The sequence below is a fragment of the Spea bombifrons genome, chromosome 6, assembly GCF_027358695.1.
Source record: "Spea bombifrons isolate aSpeBom1 chromosome 6, aSpeBom1.2.pri, whole genome shotgun sequence".
Lineage (NCBI taxonomy): Eukaryota > Metazoa > Chordata > Amphibia > Anura > Pelobatidae > Spea > Spea bombifrons.
Window position 1 is genome coordinate 4,343,782 of NC_071092.1, and position 23,365 is coordinate 4,367,146.

General features: G+C 37.4%; 1 protein-coding gene across 1 annotated transcript; it reads left to right on the forward strand.

Moving 5' to 3' along the window:
- The first annotated feature begins 1,811 nt into the window (after window positions 1–1,811).
- On the forward strand, window positions 1,812–22,383 carry LOC128500840 (uncharacterized). The gene is made up of 11 exons (XM_053470145.1): window positions 1,812–1,944; window positions 3,275–3,458; window positions 4,345–4,385; window positions 4,743–4,966; window positions 9,890–10,111; window positions 11,188–11,259; window positions 11,649–11,865; window positions 12,402–12,610; window positions 13,733–13,805; window positions 17,853–17,970; window positions 21,759–22,383. Exons 1-11 carry the CDS (start codon window positions 1,929–1,931, stop codon window positions 21,952–21,954), a joined length of 1,572 nt encoding a protein of 523 aa, XP_053326120.1. The 5' UTR covers window positions 1,812–1,928; the 3' UTR covers window positions 21,955–22,383.
- The last annotated feature ends 982 nt before the right edge of the window (window positions 22,384–23,365 follow it).

Sequence of the window (23,365 nt, forward strand, 5' to 3'; positions counted from 1 at the left end):
GGGTGTGAAAGGGACCATATATGAATGATCCTAATCAGACTGACACGTTGTGTAAGACTATTCAGCTCCATTCAAACACATCTTGCATAACTCATTTTTTTTATCTAACACCAACTATAACAGAGTTACGAAAAAGATCAAGATTTCGCTGTTTTTCATTTTCTCGAGTGTTACCATAATTTTGCTAAAAATATATATTTAAAAAAATAAATAAAAAAATAAATTTTAAATGTCACATACAAACATTTTGTAATAATATATATATATATATAGGTAATTTGATGGTCTCTTCCATTCCAAAATATTCAAAATTATTAATAGGTTCTGTTTGTTATTTTTTGAAGAAGATACAGATTTCAGGAAGAAAATGAAAAATTAAAGAGTTAAAATCAGGAATATCTAATGTTTGAGCCACACTAAGAGTTAAGTTGGGTTTGAGTTGATAAACATTTACGATAAATTAAAAAAAAAAAAGTTATTCTAAAATTCTAGAAGTAAATTCTCAATGGGTGCTGGCGGTGGAAAACAAAAAAAAAAAAAATATTTGTCACAATGTAAAAAAGAAACTGCATTCTCTTAAAGATCTTTTATCTAGAGGCAAGCGTATGTAACGTTGTGGCTCCCCATACCCTGTGTAAATGTCTTAAGGTGGTCCATTAAATATAATATTTATAATATATAATATAATGCAGCCTGGGGTTATATATATATATATATATATATATATATTTATTTATTTATTTATTTATTTTTATTTATTTATATTTATTGGATATCAGCTGGATGCACTTCTTAAATTGTCAAACTAAAATACCTGAAAAACCCCTGTGTTTAACCAATACTTACATTATCTGAGCTGGATGTTCTGGCTAACCCAGTTATATCAGGTTTCACTGGAAACCCAACTTTTTTTCTCAACCCCCAGTTATATCACAAGACATTTTTCAAAAAAAATTTGCAAGATAAACACATTTTATGCCCTTGTTAACTCATCGTAAACTGGAATAATACATCATAATGAGACATTATGCCCCGAATTTTAGTGAGCTGTAACTATATTTATATTCTAAATATTTAACTCTAAATGCTACAAAATTCTCAAAAGGTGATATCAAGCGCAGAAGATTGGTGTCTTCCACAGATCTTAACTGGCACATAGCGTTAAATCTGTTAAAATATGGTAAACCTAATGTAATCGCCATAGCAACCGACGCAATGTTGATTTTAATGGGAGCCCATAGTTAAAAAAAAGTTTATATGTTAAATGTAGTAACAATATTTATATTGAAAACTATTAATCGCTGTTTTTTTCTCTTTTACCAATTTACACTAATAATTAAGTACTAATAATAGTATAATAATTATCTGCATGTGTTTTATTTCACAATTTTTATTACTTTTTGCTTTCCCGGTCAGATCTCATCTAGAGTATTGGGGGCAGTTCCCGAGACCCCCGTCTCCAGAAGGACATTGACATACTGGAGAGAGTTCAGAGGAGGGCGACCAAAATGGGGAACGGTTTTCAGGATAAAAATGATCAGAAATGACAACGGGATCTCCAGCTGCCCATGTGGAAGGAGAAGAGAGGAGCAGCTCAAAATTTGGGCAGGGCTGATACGATGTTGTGTAACTTCTATGGTTATATAATCTCAACTTGGTGCAAGATGACACCGTGCACGCACACACACACACACACACGCAGGTAAATTATACATTAACACCTAAACGACCACAGGTTAAAAAAAAAAAGAAGACCTGAGGTCTGGGCGAGCCCTTTATACTAAACAGGGCGCATTCCAGCCCATCCTCCAGTCCCCTTCGGGGCTAATTCTGAAGACCACTAGGAACGTGAGAGGCTTATTCAATCCCGCGGATACACGTGAGTCCCCAGCAAGCCACAGACGGCTCAGAAAGAACTTGATCGAATCATGTTGAACCCCACAGGTATGTACTAAACCCTTTCATTATTACACTCTCCAAGTATACCACCATCCATGGTTCTCCCTAAAGTTTGGCCGTGTTTGTTACACTGATACCCATATTTTCATCATTTTAAACACAGCGCTGTATACACTGCTACATTGTAACTAATAAGTATTTCCTATGAGTGTATTTTTTTGGTTACATTCTATAGAGATTGCGTATAAAGAATAATTCATCGTAATGTCTCTTTACTGTTAATGCGTGTTTTCTGCTCATTCCTTCTCCTTTGGTTTGCACTCAACCATTTTTTTACTTATTTAAATTTATTTAAATATTAAATATTTAAAGAAATAACCAAATTAATTCAATCCACTCTTTTTTTAATGGGAACCGATAAATGTATTATATATTTTTGTATGCAGCAGCTGATCTGTTTTTTTCCGGGGTTATTCCGAGGCCGTGTTTATTGCCTAGACACTTTGTAAAAAGATTATATTTTTTAATGCAGTTTAGTGTCATTCAACTCAAACAGAAATATTGTGTCAGCACCACCGGTCTGTACTCATGTGTTGATGTGCTTTGGTGAGATAGGCTACACAATGGGCAACATAATTACAATTTAGCAGATTTGTTTTTATTACCCCGGTGACCCGGCAGTTACTATTTAAATTACATTGTATTTAAGTATTTCGAATAATGTTAACCTTTAGCACACATCTACGTGTCACAAAAAATGTTTTCTGTTTTTTTTTTTTTTTTTGAAGCTTTGGGATGAGATATAGAAGTTAATTTGTGCGAGGACACGTTTCTGTCAATCATTGTCTCATATATCCCCAGGCTTTAACCTTGAGATGTCAATATGCTATGTGGCCAAATTTTTTTTTCCTGGTATTTACGTAAAAAAAAAAAAAGAAATACAGCATACAAAAAAATCTAATGGCTAAAACTCAGACGTTATTAGATCCCCGGTCTTGTCTTACGCTCAAGATAGCATTAAACCATATCTTCTTCCTGTTTAATTTGCTTGACTTTATCACCCTCTACCACTTCTGCTGGAAGGCTGTTCCACATATCAACCACCATTTAGGCGATAGTGTACCAATAGCATGGAAATAATAATACCCTTGGGCAGCTACTTCTATCAATTAGAAAAATGCATTCTGAGGACCGTAGTCTGTATTCATTTCGAAAAAGCAAAACTTATCCCCCAGCGTATCGTTTACACGAAATCCTGAATGAGATTTTATGGATGTAGAATAAATAAACAGTGCTTACGTCTAAATATTTTGGGTTGTAGTTTGGTGATATCGGGGCAGACAGTGATCCATCAATGTTAACGTCCCTGTTGCAGACACACCTCTGGACACCCTCTCTAGTTATATCAGTAAAATTGCAGATCTGTGCAAGAAAAATGACAACTTGCCCCAAGAACTTCAAGCCTTTCTAGAAAAAGCTTCTTCTATTATCAGCGAGTTGACACCCTCTACGGCAGAAGTAAGAAATGAGGAGACAGGATCCCCTGGGGCTATATACAGGTAATAAGATAGCACGTTTATAATATATCATATATATGTAAAAAAAGCTGACTCAGGCCTCCTCCCTTCTCACTAGAACATGATTCATTTAGGATACTATATATATATATATATATATATATATATATATATATATATATATATATATATATATATATACGTTGCATTTACTGTCTCAAAAGTAATTATCAACCACAACCCCTATACTATAACTAAAATAATGTTAGTAAATCTGAAAGAGTGTAGCATCCCTCCGATCCTGCTGGTGGCGCTGTGTTCTCTTAGCTGGTTCTTTCACAACTGGATAGATAGTTTCCACTGCTTCTCCTTAGTATTGTATCTATGGGGGGGTTCTCGGTTGTTTGTGATGACCTCATGTGTACAAATAATTGACGTTAGGCCGGGGCAACTCTTGAGCCAACCTTATTGAACAACTGGCTCTGAGATCATCATTTTACTAAAGCTGAGGTTGACGGCAACTGCCTATGGTTTGGTAACGGCAAGAACCAGTAGAAAACCCAGTAACCAGAATAAGAAATGTTTCAGTGACAACAACTGCATGCCTCTCGCCCAAGAACTTCCATGAATCTCCACCAGGTCATTAATTTGAAGGTTTTGAAGAACGTCAATGCATGTTTTGTGGTTTTGGGGGCAAAATGTGTTTTTTGGGGAAAGAATATGGAACGCCAGGGCGAGATGGATTAAACTATGGAATTTGGTATGTTGGATCAAGAATACTTTGGGTTCGGACATTTTCTGGACTTTTTCTACTTACTACTGTAATAGGTCAGTGGGAGGCATTATTAGAATAAATCTATGGAAAAGAGATACATATAGCAGAGGAATATTTTGGCCCTCATTGAACAGTCTTTCAATTTCTCTCTAGAAACACAGCGGAAGCAGCTACAGAAGATGTCAAACCTACAGGTATCTATATTAAAAATCCTAAAATGCGATCGAGATCTTTAAAACTTGGGTTTCTAGAATATATCTGGTAACAGAGAAAGTATTTTCTTACTTATTATAGCAGAATCATTTATTTCTCACACTTGGAATCCCTTCGAGATGGACCATAAATTACAACGTTCACCCATTTCACCAATATAATTGGGGTAGGACATTTTGGGAATCCTGATTCTTGACTCACCAATGTTCCAATTTACATACATGCTGGCTAGATGTTTTAAAGTAGAGCCTAGGGATTTTATGGAGGGCAACCTCTATCCAGTAGACCTCCCATTCCATGTTTTTTTTCCCGTTAACACGCTTTCTTTTCCAACCCAGACATTCAAGTCTACAAAATGCTTCTACAGCTCACCGGAGCCAGAGATATTCTCCACCTTCCCGAATGTCCCAGCGCGACAGTGTTGTCCTTGGGTGACTTATTGCCAGAACATGGAAAGCTAGTTCTACGAACATCAGAACAATGTAGAAACGAGCTGGGGGAAGTTTTACTTCGGGAGAAAAAGATTCACGCAAAAATAGGATCGACAGCTGACATCTTGAAGGTGACTAATGTGGACCTTTTTTCCCCAAAAAAAAGTTTACAATAAGCTGTGGGCATGCTTTGTTTAATTGGTACATTTTATATACCGTATTAGTATTCGTGGTGGCCCCTCCACTGCATAAGTCGGGTATATCAAAGATCTTTCTTATGACTGGCCAAGTTACATTCAGAAGGTCTTTGTATAGCCACCACAGTCTCCATATCATGTATTGTTTTCCGGGGCAAGAGGGGCAACTCCAAGAACCCAGATGCTGCAAGATGATGGGCAAACCTTAGCCCCCCAATGGCAATGCTACTGCGGGACTTCCAAGCCTGCTCCTCATGCCAAGAGCCCTAGAAATGGTTTTGGGTACTTGTGACAGATTTCCCCAAGCTACGGGAGCTTCTGGAGCCTTCCACCTAAATCCAGCACTGATTATAGATATTAATGTTATGTGGAAAGCTGAATGAGTTGATGTTGGTGAGAGTTGGTGAGATATGAACTGTACCGGTAGCGTAGTGGTTAAAAAACTTTCGTTGCTCTGAATAACACATAACAAGATGCTGACTGCATCCAGCATCTGTTCTCAGTTTCCAGCGGTTTGGTTCCAAATTTCATGATTTGTATTCTGTCTGCGGGATAATAATTTATGTCAGCTACACGTGCCGCCTACACATTCGTATACAGACCCGGCTTCTTAAAGCTACCAAATGCCCATTTCATTACATAGTCTTAGTATGCCAAACTCCAAATTCCATGGAAAATAAATAATTACATTCAAAACGAGCCCCAAGATTTTATGACATCATCAGTGCATTTTTGAATTTTTTATATTTACACAAAAATAATTGCCGTTTCATTCAATATTTTTTATTGACAGAAGGATATTTTATTAGTTTTATCCCAATAGATTTTTCCTAGAAATAGCAGAACGTATTATACAAATGATATGTTTTGGCCATCCCCGGTGGGGAGTTCTATCTGTTCTACAAATTATCTGGATAGAGTAATATTCAATAAAAAGACGTGAGCTAGAAAACTAAAATCACGTGTCACTTAGGTAAGGTGCAAAAAAGAAATAAAACTTGTAAAAAATACTTCCCTTCTTGAACCGCAGCTGCCCAAACTACACTTTTTCCTCAAAGTGTAAGAATACAGATAAACCAGGAATGTATGGGGCGCAGGAACATATATAGGGAGAAAATCAAAAACAACAGAATATAGTGCAGACCGTACTTCAGTGTAAGTGGTGAAGTAATATATTGCACTCACAAGTGTACGAGGCAAATCCAACCCATCAACATGGACTGTAAAAAGGCTTTTAATATTCTTCAGAGAAAATCTAAAAAAACAAGCTTAAAATGGTGCAGTATCTAAGGTAAACCGAATATACCAAATAGAAATGCACTCACATATTTTCCATGCATAAACATGCATATACAGGCGTAAGATTCAATTGGACTTTAACTTACGCCTGTATATGCATGTTTATGCATGGAAAATATGTGAGTGCATTTCTATTTGGTATATTCGGTTTACCTTAGATACTGCACCATTTTAAGCTTGTTTTTTTAGATTTTCTCTGAAGAATATTAAAAGCCTTTTTACAGTCCATGTTGATGGGTTGGATTTGCCTCGTACACTTGTGAGTGCAATATATTACTTCACCACTTACACTGAAGTACGGTCTGCACTATATTCTGTTGTTTTTGATTTTCTCCCTATATATGTTCCTGCGCCCCATACATTCCTGGTTTATAGAGTAATATTCCACAGGCCTGGACGGGCCAATGCCCGCCATTGCTCCTTACTCACCCGATCTGCTACTCCAGTGGGAGATCGGGCGCTCTAGCGTGTGGTCACTGGTTGGCTATGACCGGCTGCCCGCCATGTGGGCATCCAAGCGTGTCGTATGCAGCCGTCGGCTTCCCTTACATCATTAGGTGGCTGTCGGCCTTAAAGTGCCAGAGCTGCCTCGTATCCCCGGTCTTTTCCCGATATACCGACTTTCTTAGACCGTAAATCAACCTGCAATGACTCTCCGATCTTTCCTGATGTGCGGAAATCCGGAAATTGTACATCATTAGGAAGGAGGTGTGCGGGATTCCTTTGGGCAGATGTTGAAGGCCTATAATTTTAACTAAAGCCGCATTTATTTTCCATGTGTGCATTTCTTATACTGTTTTTTCTCATATTCCTAGACAGAATAGCTTTATATCATCACACACACGCTCTTACACCGAATAGCTGCTTGTCTCGCCTGCCAACAGAAGCCACCTTCACAAAGTCAAGGACTCCGCATCTAATGTTGAACTAGGTGGATAAATTATGCATGAAATTGTGTTGAAGTCTCTTGTGTGTAGAATTGCTCTTTTTTTTTAAATGAAAGGTTAATTCGGTGAAGAGTCCAAAATAGCTGGGAATTGTATGAATAAGTGGAGAGTATTCGCTGCTGTGAACTGTTATTACCTAAAATTGCTCTTTTCTGTTTGGTTTTCGCATATCCACAGCTTTTCAAAGGAACACAAAAAAAAGGAATGTTAGGAAGGCAAATATTTCAGCGAGTAAATGGATGGAAAAAGTGAATTCAGATCAAAATTGTTGAAAAAAATGAAAAAAAAAATTGCTATCTTTGCCATTATCTCCAAAACCCACAAATTCAACCTGAGAGGCCGGGGTGTAAATTCTAAAATTCTTACTTTTATAGAACAAACAAAAAAAAGACATCCCTATTCTGTTTATAACTTAAACATGTATGCTGTTATAGCTTTTAAACTCTGGACCGTTCTAAATTAATTGCAGGTCTGGGACAAAGTTCTAAGAGTGGAACAATAAGGAAGAACATTCTATTAGTTGCCTTGGTGATTGCTCTGTGTTTAGCAATGATCTATTTACCGCCGGAATTTATTTTCTGAATATTGACAGGTAGATGGCCCATCACAATAGTCTTCCTACTCGGAAAAAGATGTCACTAAAAAGACGTCCCTAACCATCTGGTTCTCAATCCATAATCTGACCAGAAATGAAGTTCCATCATCTGAGCAGGAATTTCCAATGATTGAAGTACCAGACGCCGGGTTCCGGTATAACTGAGTCAAAGTAGAATATAGAGGATGCAATGGGGATCTTTAATATCTGAAGGATCCACCATTATCTTTATCATCAAGATGTTGGCATCAGGTAGCCCCCTACCTTTTAACTAGATAATGAGGGGCATGGAATCATGGGAATGTTTATTCGGTGGTCTCACCTGCCTCAGTCTTAGTATCTGTCTATAAGACATGGAAAATGGATAAAGCCATCTGAAGAAGAGACATAAGAAGTCTTTTTTTTGCCTAGTTTTGCGTCTTTTTCTATGTTGACCCAACAAAAGGAACCTACTTCAACCATACACACAATATGTATCTATCTTCTATCTGTTTTTCTATCCTCAGGTTAGTCTTTGATCAATAATACAGTAGGAGTTCATCAGGGAAGCTTAGAAACCTTTTAAGAGGAATAGACAACCTCTTGTGTTTCTTCAGCCTTGGACAACAACCTCCATGGTGATTAGTCGGCCAGTAGGTGGTCGGTTACCTATCATTATGGTCACTTTTTTACCAGCTTGGATGGAAATCTTGATTCAAATGTCTACATTTTCACAAGAAAAAGAAATATAGCGCCTGCCTCACAACAGGACGCAACATTTTCCCATTAGATCAGTCAACTGCGCCCAACGCCTCACTAAAACCACTCAACCATATCCGATAATCTAACAACGCCAGTCAAACGAGCGGGTTGTATTGAAATGGAAGCCGTGTACATTGAAAGGATATTAAGTAGCAGTGTCACATTCTCTAATGCCATTAGTTGCAAACCTTTTATATGAGTAATCATTCTTCCCATTAAAACCCTCTTGGGTGCTGAATCCGTCTTCTCTTCTGTTGATGATGATTTGTCAGTGGAAATCAGTCTAAGGACTGATGACTGTAGTCTCGAACACTTTAAAAAACCTCATTCCATTTCCTTAATGTGAATTTCTTTGTCTTTTTTTTTTCTTCGTGTTTTTGACCCAGATAAAACTGATGATTTTATGGCTAATTTGATCTCCCTGTAGCCGGCTTAGTGAATATACATGCGACTGCATTCAATTTGTGTTTTCACTTCAAATGATCTCCTCGCCGGGCTCTGAAGTCATAGGATTTTTGGACGACTTTAGCAAAAAAAAAATACTATTTTCGTTTTTCGAGTGTACAAATGTTGTGATTAGGGGCCGATGGACTAAATGGGATGAGTTGTGATTTTCATTATTAAGCACATTTGCCTGCCCAAGAATATTATTATTATTATTATTATTATTATTATTATTATTATTTTCGCATTATAATTTAACCAAACTAAAAGTAATTTTAAGACTCATCCCTTTTGTGTTTCATTAATATTTGTAATATTAATATTTGGAATGTGATCATTCTAAAAAGAGTTCTGGTTGTTAAGTGACTTAAGAGAGTAGTTGGTTTAAGGCCCAAAATACCTGATAACTATTTGACGATTAGCGCCGTCTAATTCGGAAACAAGGAATAATATATTCCGCTATCGTGTAGATCTTTTGACTCCAGAGGCGCTTGGGTTTATGAAAGTGCGGTGTGTTGTATAAACATCCCAATTACATGGATTTGGGGATCGGAATAATTCTCTCGGAAGCCGCATGACGATAATCAACAACCATCTTATTTCCGCGTCTTCCATTATTCTGAACTTGATTGCACTACAATAAAATGTAACGCCATTTAAGCTCGCGAGTTCTCGCTTGTGAAGATTCTGTATTCCATTCGTCAGGTTAAATCGTATTCCGCGCCCGGTTCTGCCTGTGAACCAAGCCTTGCGTATTATCACACGGCTCTTCTCATTTTCACACTTAATCCCAGCGTATCTCTGTTCTGCATCTGTGTGTTTGTCTTCCAGGAATTGCTGGCTTCGGGCGAACAGTTTGACATGGTTTTTATTGGCGACGGGGAGGAAAATCACAGAGCCTATTACAACCTGGTTATAGGCGGCAACATGTTAAAAAGGAATGGTATTATCTGTTTGCAAAACACGAGTACGAAAGAGGAGAGGAGCCAAACACACATCAACGGTGCCAGGAATGTGACAAATGTAATTAACGAAGACCCTGACGTGGAACAGGTTAGTCTTGTTAGACACGGATTCTCCTGTGTAGTCGATACGTGTGAAGGGGGATGGGATTTTTTTAAGCTAAGGAAAGAAATCATTCATTCTATGGATTAGGGACAGCCATGGCCAGCTGTGGATTTTAAGGGGTCCCTAAGCCTCAGGGTGAAGGCATCGTCAATGCAAAAATAGGAAAGCCAATATATTTAAAGACCCGATTTTATCATTTTGCATTTGCCGATATTAAAGGCCGTAGTTTTTGTGTCTGAGACATTATATAATCCTGAGACGCCATTGCTCATTGTACCATTACAGTTGTGGCTTTGTCCAGTTTCCTTTCCCCTTTATGATGTAATAAAATGTAAAGTATCCAAGTGTACGTATAGTGTTTCTGCAAGTATTGGGGGTCTCCTCTGTGTCCACTTTAAAGGAGCGACTGGGTCTCGAAAAGGATTGGCTTGAAAGCTCAATTGTCTTTGAAGCTCAATTGCTATGTGCGTTTTGGGCCACTGTCTCGTCTGTTTGGCTTGGCTTGCCCACTTAGGCCCATTCCCTGCCTGCTTCCCACCGTATGCAGTAAAGCATGAGATTCATGCCTTTGTGGGATGAGTGAGATGGAGCTTCCAATTGGAATATTCCATCCCAACATGACTCTGCTGTCTTATAATTCTTAAAATGTATCTCAATTGAAACTCCTATAAGAAGAGATGCAGTTACATAAGTTTCAGTGACTCGTAAATATGCAACCCAGAGATCAATAAGGGTCTCAATTAAGATTGATGAATGGGGTATCTAGAGAGAGATGATAAAATCAGTACGTCTTTCCCCGAAGTTATTCAAAATGCGCAGTTATTTGAACCCCTGGGACATTTTGCATTGTTTCTTCCAGTAGGACCTGTTTGTCTCCCTAGAGCTGAGTGCACTCAAGACATTAAAGTCTTTTCCCTCCAGGAACGAAGGTGTCCTTCAACAGAAAACCTCATTAAAACAGATTCATTATGTTATTAGTTCAATTAATTCCACGCAGCTGCCAGCAAAGAGGTGTTGTGCTTACATAATTAATGAAATTGTCTCTTTGCTTTTTTATAAAGGTAATTTTACCCACAGATTGCGGGATTACGGTTCTCAAAAGGAAGCCTGTGTCTTCTGTCCGGGACGGGGAGGTGAGATCTTTTTGGTATTCTCTATAGATCACTGGGTGGAAGGGATGGACCCGCGTATCTACAAGCGGATTGTTACTTTTGTGGTATTCATGCAAAGTGTGTATCCTACCGGGGCCATAGCAATTTAACAAGGGTTTCTTTTTGTGGTCTCCTGAGAACTAGGGTGTAAGGGCGAAAGGGTGAGAGCCCAAACTAGATGTCCCAACATTCCATATGAAAACGTAATAGAGCTCCGAGAGGAGTATTGTAGAACCTATGGATAGTTATGTGTCATTACTTATGTAAATGAAGTAATTGAAACATTCTCTTAGGTCTTGGACATGTACCGTGTCATCATCAGAAAAGTCCCAAGAAGCAGCAGTAATATAAATTTTACATTTTCGTTCCAGAAAGGAATTGTGAAAGATGATGTGTTTTGGGGCTATAACAGACGTTGCATACTGGACCGTCTTTGTTTGGACGGGAAGGTGGCCTATGTGACCGGAGGAGGCCAGGGAATCGGAAGGGCATTTGCCCACGCTTTGGGGGAAGCTGGAGCTAAGGTTGCCATTGTCGACATGGTGCTCGAAAAAGCCGAGGCGGTCGCATATGAATTACAATTAAAAGGTATTAAGCGATTGTGATGTTTGAAAAGGGTATCGTGCAACTATAATGTAGCTTAATGGGATTAAAAGAAGATGGAAAAATGAGTTTGTCGTAGAAATATTCTAGTTTCATTTACATACATGATCTCCATTATTCATGGACTCCAGCCACCCCAAAGTAGCTTTTAATTAGAACATATATAGGTTTTCGGTTTAAAATGATTCAAATCAGTACTCTACAAAATGTTGAATGCATTCTATTAGTTCACCAGTAGGTGGCAGTACAAAACAACAAAATTACACAGTTTTGTTACTAAAAAAATAATCACTGTTATTATAATTTACCAAATAAATGCCATTTACAATCTATGTATCATAATATGATTGAGGGTATATTGGAAATACTTTATAATTTACATGTAGGCTGATGAATATATATATATATATATATATATATATATATATATATATATATATATATATATATTGCTGTGTATTTCTTAAAAGTTTTGTAACTCAGCTAATTAGATTTTTTGTCTTTACTTTATCTTCCTTTAGGAATCAAATCAGTTGCTATGGCAGCTGATGTCAGCAAAGAAGAAGATGTAAGACGAATCGTGGCCACAGTTGTGGCTAACTGGGGCAGAATTGATATAGCGTGTAACAATGCGGGCATTAATATGAATTCTGCGAGCGAAGATACCACCTTAGAAGAATGGGACAAAACATTTAATGTGAACCTGCGAGGCTTGTTCATGTGCTGTCAGGTGTGTCTCCAAGAAAGTTCTTTCTTAAGTGCAAATATCAATACATTTATAGAGATTAGCCCAATATTACATTTAATATATTTACCTTTAAAGGAATTATGAAAGTAATGCCATGTTCTCCAGCATGAAACAAAAATACCTTTTGTACCTTCTGTTCGTAAAACGCGTTGATCAACATTCCGCTGTTTAATGTATCGATCAACATTCCGCTGTTTAATGTATCGATCAACATTCCGCTGTTTAATGTATCGATCAACATTCCGCTGCTTAATGTATCGATCAACATTCCGCTGTTTAATGTATCGATCAACATTCCGCTGTTTAATGAATTTTTATACAATGAGAGGTTATACAATCTCTTTTTTGTAATGTATCATTTCACTCAATTAAGAAATACTGAAATCTAGAAATAAAAATGACTTAAAGATGATGTTTGACCTGTTCACAAGACACACCTTTAACGGCATTGAAAAAACATCAATAAGCTCATATTCATGTCCTCTGTGTCAAAACACCGATGGACAATTAAGAAATCTCTTGAAATAATATTTAATTGGTGCGTGGGGCGGAATAAGAAAGCATAGACAACTATTAGCTGTGCGTTAAGTTTACATAAAGTGCTTTTTGAAACTAATACTTACGAAGTACCAAATCTTAATTAATGCAAGTGCTGATAACTGAGCACTTGAAGTTTTTATTATAAGGGGTAAATTTGCTAATTCTACTAAGTGACAGCAGCAGATATTAGCTACAAATGGACTAATTCAGGGCCCCTCTGATGCATAGTAAATTAGTGTTTTATATATACTTTGAAGCAAGGCCTTTCCGTGCCATAGCTTAATCATTAATTAGGATTAACAACGGAAACTGCTAATTAATTTAGAGATTTCTTTTCTTTTAATTGATTAATATAGAGGCTTGGAGTGGGTACTGCCAAAATCAAAGAGATGCTGTTTTTAGCAGATTCGGTGCCATATTGTTGGATTCCCTTAAAAAGAAATCCCATCTTGAGTTATTTTTCCCTATTTTTTTTTCCTCCGAAAGGAGAACCCCTTATTATCATGTCATTGTCAATGAATCTACCAAAAGGGTCACCGACTCTTTCCGTAATTCTTTCCGTAGGCTGCGGGTCGCGTAATGTTGAAACAAGGATACGGGAAGATAATTAACACCGCGTCTATGGCAAGTTTAATAGGTGAGTGATGACAGCTGACAGTTGAGCTCTAGAATTTGTAGTTTAATTAGTAATCATGCCATCTGATTTAATTAAGCATGTATTGGAAAGTAGTAAATCACTGACACTTTGTATCAGGTCAAAAAATGTATTAGCAAACATTTATGTCATTTTTTTTTCGACCTGTCGCATGGAGACGTACCTGTGCGATCGGATGGAATTTTGAAAAGCTCATTAATGTTGCGAGACTAAGGGCGAGCTGTTACGGTAATGAATAATTAGGAATTTAACATTCAGAATATGTATCATTGCTCAGCGTTCTCCCATGGCCTTGGTGGGTTGTGAGAACTTCATCATCAGCCAGCATGACTCTATAGGCAACTAGGACCTAGCACTTAAAATGCAGGTTTGAAGACCTAAATAAAGAGTTGGATCATCCTTGAGTACAATTCGATAGACTAATTTACCAATCTCGATACGAAGACCTGTTGAGCTTAGCTGATGACTTGGCTCTGGAGCTCAGCTTTGGAGAAACCCATCAGTTGGTGGCAAATGATGGGTTGGTCTTGGCAAATTAGTACAAGTAATAGAAACTCTTAGAACTTTGGTGGAAATTGAAACATGGATGGGACATGGCTCCTGAATCTAAGACCAGACCAACGACTGATTAAGGTTTGAGTCCATACAGCAGGAGAAATGGGGGCCAAATGATGCCGATTTGCCAAAAGATTCTATGGTTCTATGTAAGTCAATGACATATAACACAAGAGGAAACATATGATTTGAGTTTCAGAATATTAGCTCAATTTCTTAAGTGCTGTCCTTCTACTCGTTGGCTTCAAGGTCAGAAAAGAATTCACTGGTGGCTTTTATCGAGCGCCATTTCCGAAAGGTTGTCGAAGAGGCAAATCTCCTTCTTTAAGCATGAATTATATGTAATATTTGTCTAGTAACGTTCACTCTATCCCAGACTGCAATGCCAGTTGTTAATTTTTTTTTTATTGTTGCCAACAGGTGTTTTGACTAGTGCTGCTGTATCAGCAGTGTCGTCAAATAGAGCCAAATAAACCATTTTAACATATGGAACAAAATCCCAACTGCTGAGTTAATCTGGAAGGCAGTAACTTGCTAGTGATCTGAGGCCCACGGAACAAAAATTGATCAATTACACAAATTAAGCATAGCCCTTCAGGAATTTATTTTATTGGTCTGGACCATCTGTTTCAGTATTGTCCAAATCCAAAAATCAAACGGTGCTAGAGGCTGCCAAGTTAGGCAAGAAATCTAGTAGCAATAAAACTACAACAAAAAAACCACTAAGTTAATATTACGTCCATCTGCTGAATGTTATATAAATATGTAGCCTTTTTATTTTCATTGGGAATAACATTTATTTTTACTGTGCCCAATGTGACATTCGACGGCATTCTGTTCAGCTTATTACCGAGGAACTATAAATGTATTTTTTTCCAAAAATGCATTTATAATTGTGTTATGAGCCCGTGGTTAAGTATCTGCACCACCTGTCCTATTTATAATTAAAAAAAGACAGATTTCTTTTAAAAAAAATTAAATAATGAGAATAAAGACTTTAAGTGAGAATTGTGTAAATTATTTCTAATTTAATTCTAATTTAGATTTTTTTTTCTTTGCAAATCTATATTCAATCAAAAAAAAGTTGATATTAAAAATACAATTTATTAGAAAAGGTGCTATAATATATATATATATATATATATATATATATATATATACACATTTTTGGTATTATGTACTTTTTAAATTAATAATAGTCATTTTTTTTAATCAAAATCTATAAATAGGGGAATATCTGTGTATAAAATGCAACTTAACTACCATAAAGCAGTTTAAATTGGTATATCTTGTTATATATTTATTTATTACTATATATATAAAATATATAATAATATATATAATTATTAAATTATAAAAATTAAATATAATAAAATATATAATAAAATATTACTATTTATATTAAAATAATAAAATATAAAAAATGTAATAAAAAAATATAATAATAAACAAAAAAATGTATTTAATTAAATATTCTAGTTTTAAAAAAAATGTAATAGCTACAGTCATTGGAAAATTAAAACCGGCACTATGACAAATCTTGGGTTAAATTGGCTGAAAACATTATTAAAATGTTTATAAAGTTTTTAAATTAAAGAATTCGAAATGTCCCTATGACACCAAAGAACATGGCTTAAAACGTCATGGCTTGTCAACGAACATAGGAATGGGTTATTTTAATTAGAAATGGGCCGCTCGTACAGTCATAGTCACCTTTTCCGTTATTCAGCTAGTGTTTCCCGGGCATACCAAGCTTGTAAACCAATTTATATGGCTAACATGTTGCTTGTGGCATCACATTGCAATGGCACCCTGCTGAAATTAACACATTTAGAAGAGGTTCCCAGGGTACACGGCTGTAATATAGTGATTGATATTATCGTGTGAGAAGGACAACAATGGGAGGCATATAATACTTGTGAATGTTCCTCGTTCTGATCACTGTATCATGTTCATAGTTATAGAATACATAATAACACTTTACTGCTGTTGGAAAAGCCAGGCCGTCCAGCAGAGTATTGCATGTCAACGCCGCGAGCGAATCCAAAGAATAACAGAGAAATCAACGGACATCAAGGAGAAGGCAGAAAAATACATCATATGACAAACATTTCCAAATCTCATTCTAGAAACAAGGGCATCATAGGGCAAATAAATATTCCGTCCACACACAAGCACACCTTAAGTTAGGTTGCGAACTTCAACTTGAACGTTGCACTTGGGTCATGACCTAGAACTTGTGACTTAGACCATGACCTAGAACTTGTGATTTAGACCATGACCTAGAACTGTTAGCTGAGGTCATGACCTAGAACTGTTAGCTGAGGTCATGACCTAGAACTGTTAGCTGAGGTCATGACCTAGAACTGTTAGCTGAGGTCATGACCTAGAACTGTTAACTTAGGTCATGACCTAGAACGTTTAAATTAAGTCATGTTGGTTTTACTTTTAAGACCGTGTCCTTCTTCCCAAATATAAAAATGAGTTTTACGGTTGCCGAAAGGCTAAAGCTTATACGTTGCATTATCAAGTTGGGTTTCTTAGTCGTATCCTTGTAAAAACCTTTACAAGTCTTCAGTCTCTCTGCGAGAGCAGAACTCTAGAGCCCTCTAGAGCCTTATTTCTCATAGTTTAAACATCCTTCAGCATAACAACTTCTGCGAAGACTGAAATGTTCCTTGTGAAAATTCTGAATGAGTCTCGAGGAAATCTACAAGGGAGCCCCTGACAGCTCGGCAAATGCGTTCAATAAAATGTGTGTTTATCTGTACACCGCCACAGGGAGAAGCGGGGAGATGATTCCGCTACAGAAGCCTCCTCACTAACGTGTGTTTAGAAGACCCACTTATGCACCAAGATGCCTATAACGCTCGACTAATGTGAACGGCAAGAGGGGAATTAAAATGATCTATGAGACCTAACACAATTAAAAATCCAGATACAACTCTCATCACAGTCAGGCAAAAACTTCATGATGAGATGATCTATTGGAACCAATTGGAGAGCCTTTTGTTTCCAATTCTTGTAAATGATCATTGAAGCATTTTATATCCACATTACTAATTACAAAGTACTGGAGGGAAGTTTATTTCAAATGATGAGAGGTGTTAGAAGGAGAGGCCATAATCTAAGACCAGAGGATCAGAGGCTTAGAGGGAATTGAAAGACATTTTACTTTACTGAGAGGGTGGTAGATAAGAGGAACAGCCTCCCAGCAGAAGTGGTAGAGGGTAATACAGCGAGGGGATTTAAACATGCATGGGATAGACATACGGCTCCTGAATCTAAGATGAGATCAACGACTGATTAAGGTTTGAGTCTTTACAGCAGGGATTTATGTTCCTATGTAACTATATATATATACATCTATAATGTTTGCCGCAGAATGCTAAGAATATATCTGCGAATGTCCTTAACGTGCTGCCTGCAAATAGCGGTAATATTAACATAGCTGTTTAATTATTATCGTTTCAGTTCCTCATCCCCAGAAGCAGTTGGCATATAACACATCAAAAGCTGGAGTGGTGAAACTAACGCAGACTTTGGGAACAGAATGGATCGACAGAGGAGTACGAGTCAACTGTATATCACCGTAAGTGCATTCAAATATATTTCAATCTATACATAGAATGTATATGTATAAAGATAGTTATTACAAATACATTTTGAAAGAAATATTAATTGTTCTCTTAAAACAAGAAGGCCCGGGTATCAACCAAATCAGGTTGGATTATTTGCTAATTTCACAAAAAATCTAATTATTATTTTAGTTATTTTATATTATTAATATTAATACAAATATGTTTTTTATTCATTATAATTAAATAATATTAATTGATATTAAATATTTTTACGTTCTGCCATGGAATGGAAATATCTGGCTAGATTTATGCCACCTGTAAAGTGATCTCCCATATAGGATAAGGGTAGTAGATAAGAGTGAAAATGCGGAATTCTGAAGCAAAATGATAAATTATTTAAATAAATAATAATTAAAAATATATAGCTATGGATATGTTTAAATAAGAAGCCTGTATCACTAAATTGTATACCCCAAAGAAGGACAGGCAAGAGGGTCGATGGATTCAATGACCCCCATGTACTGCTCCGATTTAGAGATTGGTTTCATATTATTCAATTTATTTTTAATCTACTAGCAATTCCACAAATAGCCACTAGGGGGTCTAAACCCCTGATAGGCAGCATTTACACCCTGGCTTGATCCATGTTGGTTTGACATGATTCCTACACAGCAAACATGTTTTGCAGGGACCTGGTAGCTCATTTACTGTGTTGGTTGCCAAAAATGTTTAGAGACATCATATTACTAAACCATTTGGCTCAGATTGCCCCCTGGGCTCAAAATTGCCAGTCCTCCTCTGATATTTGTAAGGAGAAAATGCATTTCTTTTTTTTTTTTTTTTAATTAAATCCTGGCACGGGGTGGAAATCACTAATAGTCGATACACAAAAGCATTAGCACATTGGCACTTGCTGTAGGTAGTCTGGATATAATTCAAATGAATCTTGCTTACGAAGATGCACAATGGCAGGTTTCCAAATTTAAAGTACAAGTAAAGAATCTTCTATACCGATGCATCATTCAAAAGCTCCGTGACTAAGTGCCAAGGGTCCAAAATGTGCATCTCTTTATCAGGCGCTGAGTTTTAACGGTCATGTTTTAAAAGAAGTAATTTACGGATATCTAACGAAATTTGCAATGCCAAAAAAATAGTCCTGCCGCACCTTTGCCACCGAAGCGATGATTTAGATGTCATCTATATTGGCCATCAAGGATTTTAGAGGTCACGTAATATTTGTATTCGTCTGTTGGCAGCGATTGGAATTTCTTTGTCTTAAGATCGTTAATAAAATATATACTCCCCAGACCCACCCAAACAGCCCCGTTCATGGTGTTTATAAGTATCTCCTGAAGACACAGCTTAGTGGGTTACAATGTTTCTAGCGTAAGGTCAGAGATATATTCATTGTATCGCCAATGACCAGTCCTTCGACTCTTCCATTCTACGTCTTTATATGAAGGCAGCTTTTCAAAACCTCATTTTATATAGAGTACAAAGTAAAAATGGACCCATTGACCCCTTCTTCACTTTATGCAACTCTAGAAGTTGATACCATAGTTCTATCCCCATAGTTCTATTCAGTCCTGGACTGGCCATCTGACCCACTGGGCAAATGTCAGCTCATGACAATAGATACTCACCTGATATGCTGCTCCAGGTACCAAAAACTACCCCTGTGGAAACTTTTGGTGAATTAAATTATATTTTGGTTCATATGTTTCTATCATCATCATCCTCCTACTCAAAGTGACACTTATGTCATGTGATCTCTTGTTTCAAGGATCATGATGTGTCTTCCCTAAGTCTTTTAACATAGATTTTTGGAGACCCAGTCTCCAAAAATCTCCATAATCAGGAGGAACGGTGAAAACCCCAAATTATAAGAAGTTAATCCAATGCCCCCATTGACCCGGCTCCTGGTCGAGCTCTCGCCATGCAATTTCCCTGGAAGAGTAAGGGTTAAGTCATCTTGGAAAGGAATGCATGCGCCTAATAACTCATTTTCACAAATGTCATCTACCTTAATAATTGAATTGTATTTAAATGAATAAGTCTGAGACAATTCACCGTCTATAACCTTTTCGTGACAAATACACGGAGTCCGCCGACAAATTGGCTGGTATTTGTAAGGTTGAATTTAGTCGACGGTCGGCCCTTAAAAACCAAACACGACCCCCCCTTCCCTCCCCTTCCCCGCCAAGTCCTCGGAGAATCCGCAAGACCTTTGATAGACTAAATTGGAATGGAGATGATTCTTCATAAGGACGGAGTGGGGAGGGAGGGGGGGGTCGACGGCAAACGACGAGGAGGAATAAATGCATTTTTTTTTTTTTTAAATCCTTGCTCATTTCATATTTATCAGAGGTTTGTTTTCTAATTTTCATTTGCAAGTTCTTCCAGTTAACTGGGTACTTCAATGGGCCACTGATTTCTTTGAAATGACAGACTGTAAATACGCATAAAAAAAAGGATGCAATTAGCCAGTGTGTGGTTCAGCGCGGGCTGATTTCATTGGCAAGTTTACCCACTGTGTTGATAAGCTACATTATCTAGAAAATTGGCCGTCGAAAAACAGCACCTCTGATTGCCAGCAAAAGTTCCAGATAACAGGGTGCTGAAGGCAAATATAATTGAGGTTGAATATGTTAACCAATGTGTCACATGCTACTTAGAGGCGCTAAATCATAAGCATGTTGGAATTTTTATTAACATTTGGGATGTATTCCTGCCGCACTAATGAACTAGAATTGGCAGTTAAGACTTTTCGTCGCTGTCATCCCTTTAGAAGTTAAATGTAATTTCTCGTTATGTAAATAGATTTGTTCCGAGGGGGCTAAAGGGATGATATACATTGTAACACGATAAAAATAATAATAATAATAATAAAACAAATAAATGCGGCGCGGAGGAACGGTTTTACTAACCGGCGGTTACATTCTTAAAAAAGCTGGAGAAATGGAAGCTCTGGATTTTATTGCCGCGTATTCTCGTTATTAAAATGAGAAGAAGACCCAGCTTGTATGGTTAATGAGAATTCTATGCTTTACGTGCTATTGTTTGTATCGAACGCACCGGCTTTCTATTGCCATTTATTCCAGAGTGTTTGTCTTATAGCTGCATACCTCCCTAGTGTCCCTGATTAAAATAGGGCAGTCTCTCCAAGTCCCTGTATGATATATATATATATATATATATATATATATATAGCCAATATATATTTCTATACAGGATATATATATTAAAGTGTAAAATGCATTTTTCTTGTACATAAATAGCAAAAAAAGGTCAGATTTACAAATATTTTTGGGTAAAGCCACGGAAACGCCTCTAACCACACCCCCTAAATCTAATTTTTCCATATTTGGCCGTTTAGAATGATGAGTTTTGCGATGGGTATTATGGGAGAGAAACAACCCTTTAGAGCTACGCCTTGCGGGGACTCCTGACTCATTCTGCTCTCTGATACTGGTGCAAACAATATTATTTTACAGTAATTAGTGTTTTTCTTATAAGATTATAATAATTATGATTAGAGAGTTTGTTCATTTGTTTTTAGGAATGCCGGTAAAACTTAGTAGGGATTTAAGGGTGATGTAAATTGCTAAACATTGCTGATGGGACCATTCTCTGGGCATGACCAGCTACCGTGGACTGCATCTCCCATCATCCACAGAAGGTTGCTCTCTGAACATTTTGGATACATTTCCCATTCAGCACCTTTACTTTTTAGTCTTACCATTGACTATAAAATATTTATTTCTGACAAAGGCTACTTTTGTCCTTTCTCTCTTCGCAGTGGCATCGTCGACACGCCGTTGATCCATACGGATGCATTAAAACCCCTCGTTGAGCGCTGGCTGAGTGATATTCCTGCAGGACGCTTGGCTCAAGTCACAGACTTGCAAGCCGCTGTTGTGTTCTTGGCATCCGAAGCATCAGATTACATGACAGGCCACAATTTAGTCATCGAAGGAGGCCAAAGTCTTTGGTAGACAGTAGCATGGCGTAGTCTTAATAACAGAGATAAAATAAAGAGCCAAGCGCTCATAGAAACTGCACATTATTTTGTCTGCCAATTGTCTTCATTAACACAAAACAGGATTAATATCGTAACATTATTTGAATGATATCATGGAAACAATATACTGTGTAAGTGACCTTGTTGAAAGCGATTTGTTGCTTCCCCGTGCTTTGGGGAGGCGTGTAATTAGCTTATGTCATATCATAACGGGATAACGGATAGAATTTTATACCGTTAGATAATAATCCATGATTAGCCGTACTGTTTATTTAGCATATACTCAAGAGAACCCCAGCACTCGTTTTGCCCGTTGTATTTGATATTTTTATTCAATTGTACAGAAAGTAGTTATCGTTAACCTCTTGTGTTTTTGTGATACATTAAAAGTGTTCAACTGCAACCCTGTGCAATATTATACATTTTAGAAATAACCATTTCAGTCCATTCCAATCTTCTGGATATTGTGGAAATTGCCCACCTAAAATAAAGGGGTGCCACTCAGTGGTGTAAGTAGGCTTGGAGCTGCCCCGGCCTCCCCCAAGACCCTGCACGGTCACCTCCTTTTTACTGAGCGTAATTACATGAGGTTATAATCTGATACTTCTCCTCACCATACCTGGGGCCTTCAGAGGTTAGGCTACTTGGAGGTCTCTCTCTTGTGAAGACATTAGCTTCATGAAGGGGCAGAACTTTCACACATTTCATGACATGAACCTACACCGTTCCCCCGGCCAAAGATAAAAGGTGACTCAGAGACCCAGTGAAACCCAAGAGTTCCCGGGTATGTTCCAGGTACAACATATTATGACGATACGGGCACCCATAGCGTAAACGGGCGGCTTGGGAGATCAGAGGTTTCCTTGTTAAGTGGCCACTTGAGCAGCGATGGACCAGACTCCCGCTGAAACATTAACGAGAACAAAAGCTTACAGAAACACACATCTGCAAATCTGCCTTTCTCAGTACTTTGAATTTAGGGTCCCCCTTCCCAATATTTATCTGTAAATATTTATCTGTACCCCATCCCATCCCAACCCATCCCATCCCATTTAGACTCCGCTATAACATTGTCAACGTGCAATTATTAAAAAGTTGTTATTTTACCTTTAAGGCATTCTCAATAAAATCTGGACAAATTCCCATTTCTGGATTAAATTAGGCAAGATTCAAAATTAGATTGTCAACTGACCCTGGTTTAAACCTTTACATATTTGCAGTAACGCAATTTAGAGAGGACACCTCTCCCTAACTTCTGTCTGTTCCCGGATATCAAGTATTCCACATTGTGCAGGTGTGCTTAGTCTGTCAGAAATATATTACAAAGACAGAAATCTTGGGAATTCAGCAGTACCCACTGAGATTACTAACCAGTGCCAAACACC

Bases quoted from the DNA above. Each gene is read 5' to 3' on its own strand.
- LOC128500840 (XM_053470145.1), top strand. The intron at 10,112-11,187 runs GTTAGTCTTGTT...TTTTTTATAAAG, and splicing joins AAGACCCTGACGTGGAACAG to GTAATTTTACCCACAGATTG. The intron at 12,611-13,732 runs GTGTGTCTCCAA...TTCTTTCCGTAG, and splicing joins GCTTGTTCATGTGCTGTCAG to GCTGCGGGTCGCGTAATGTT.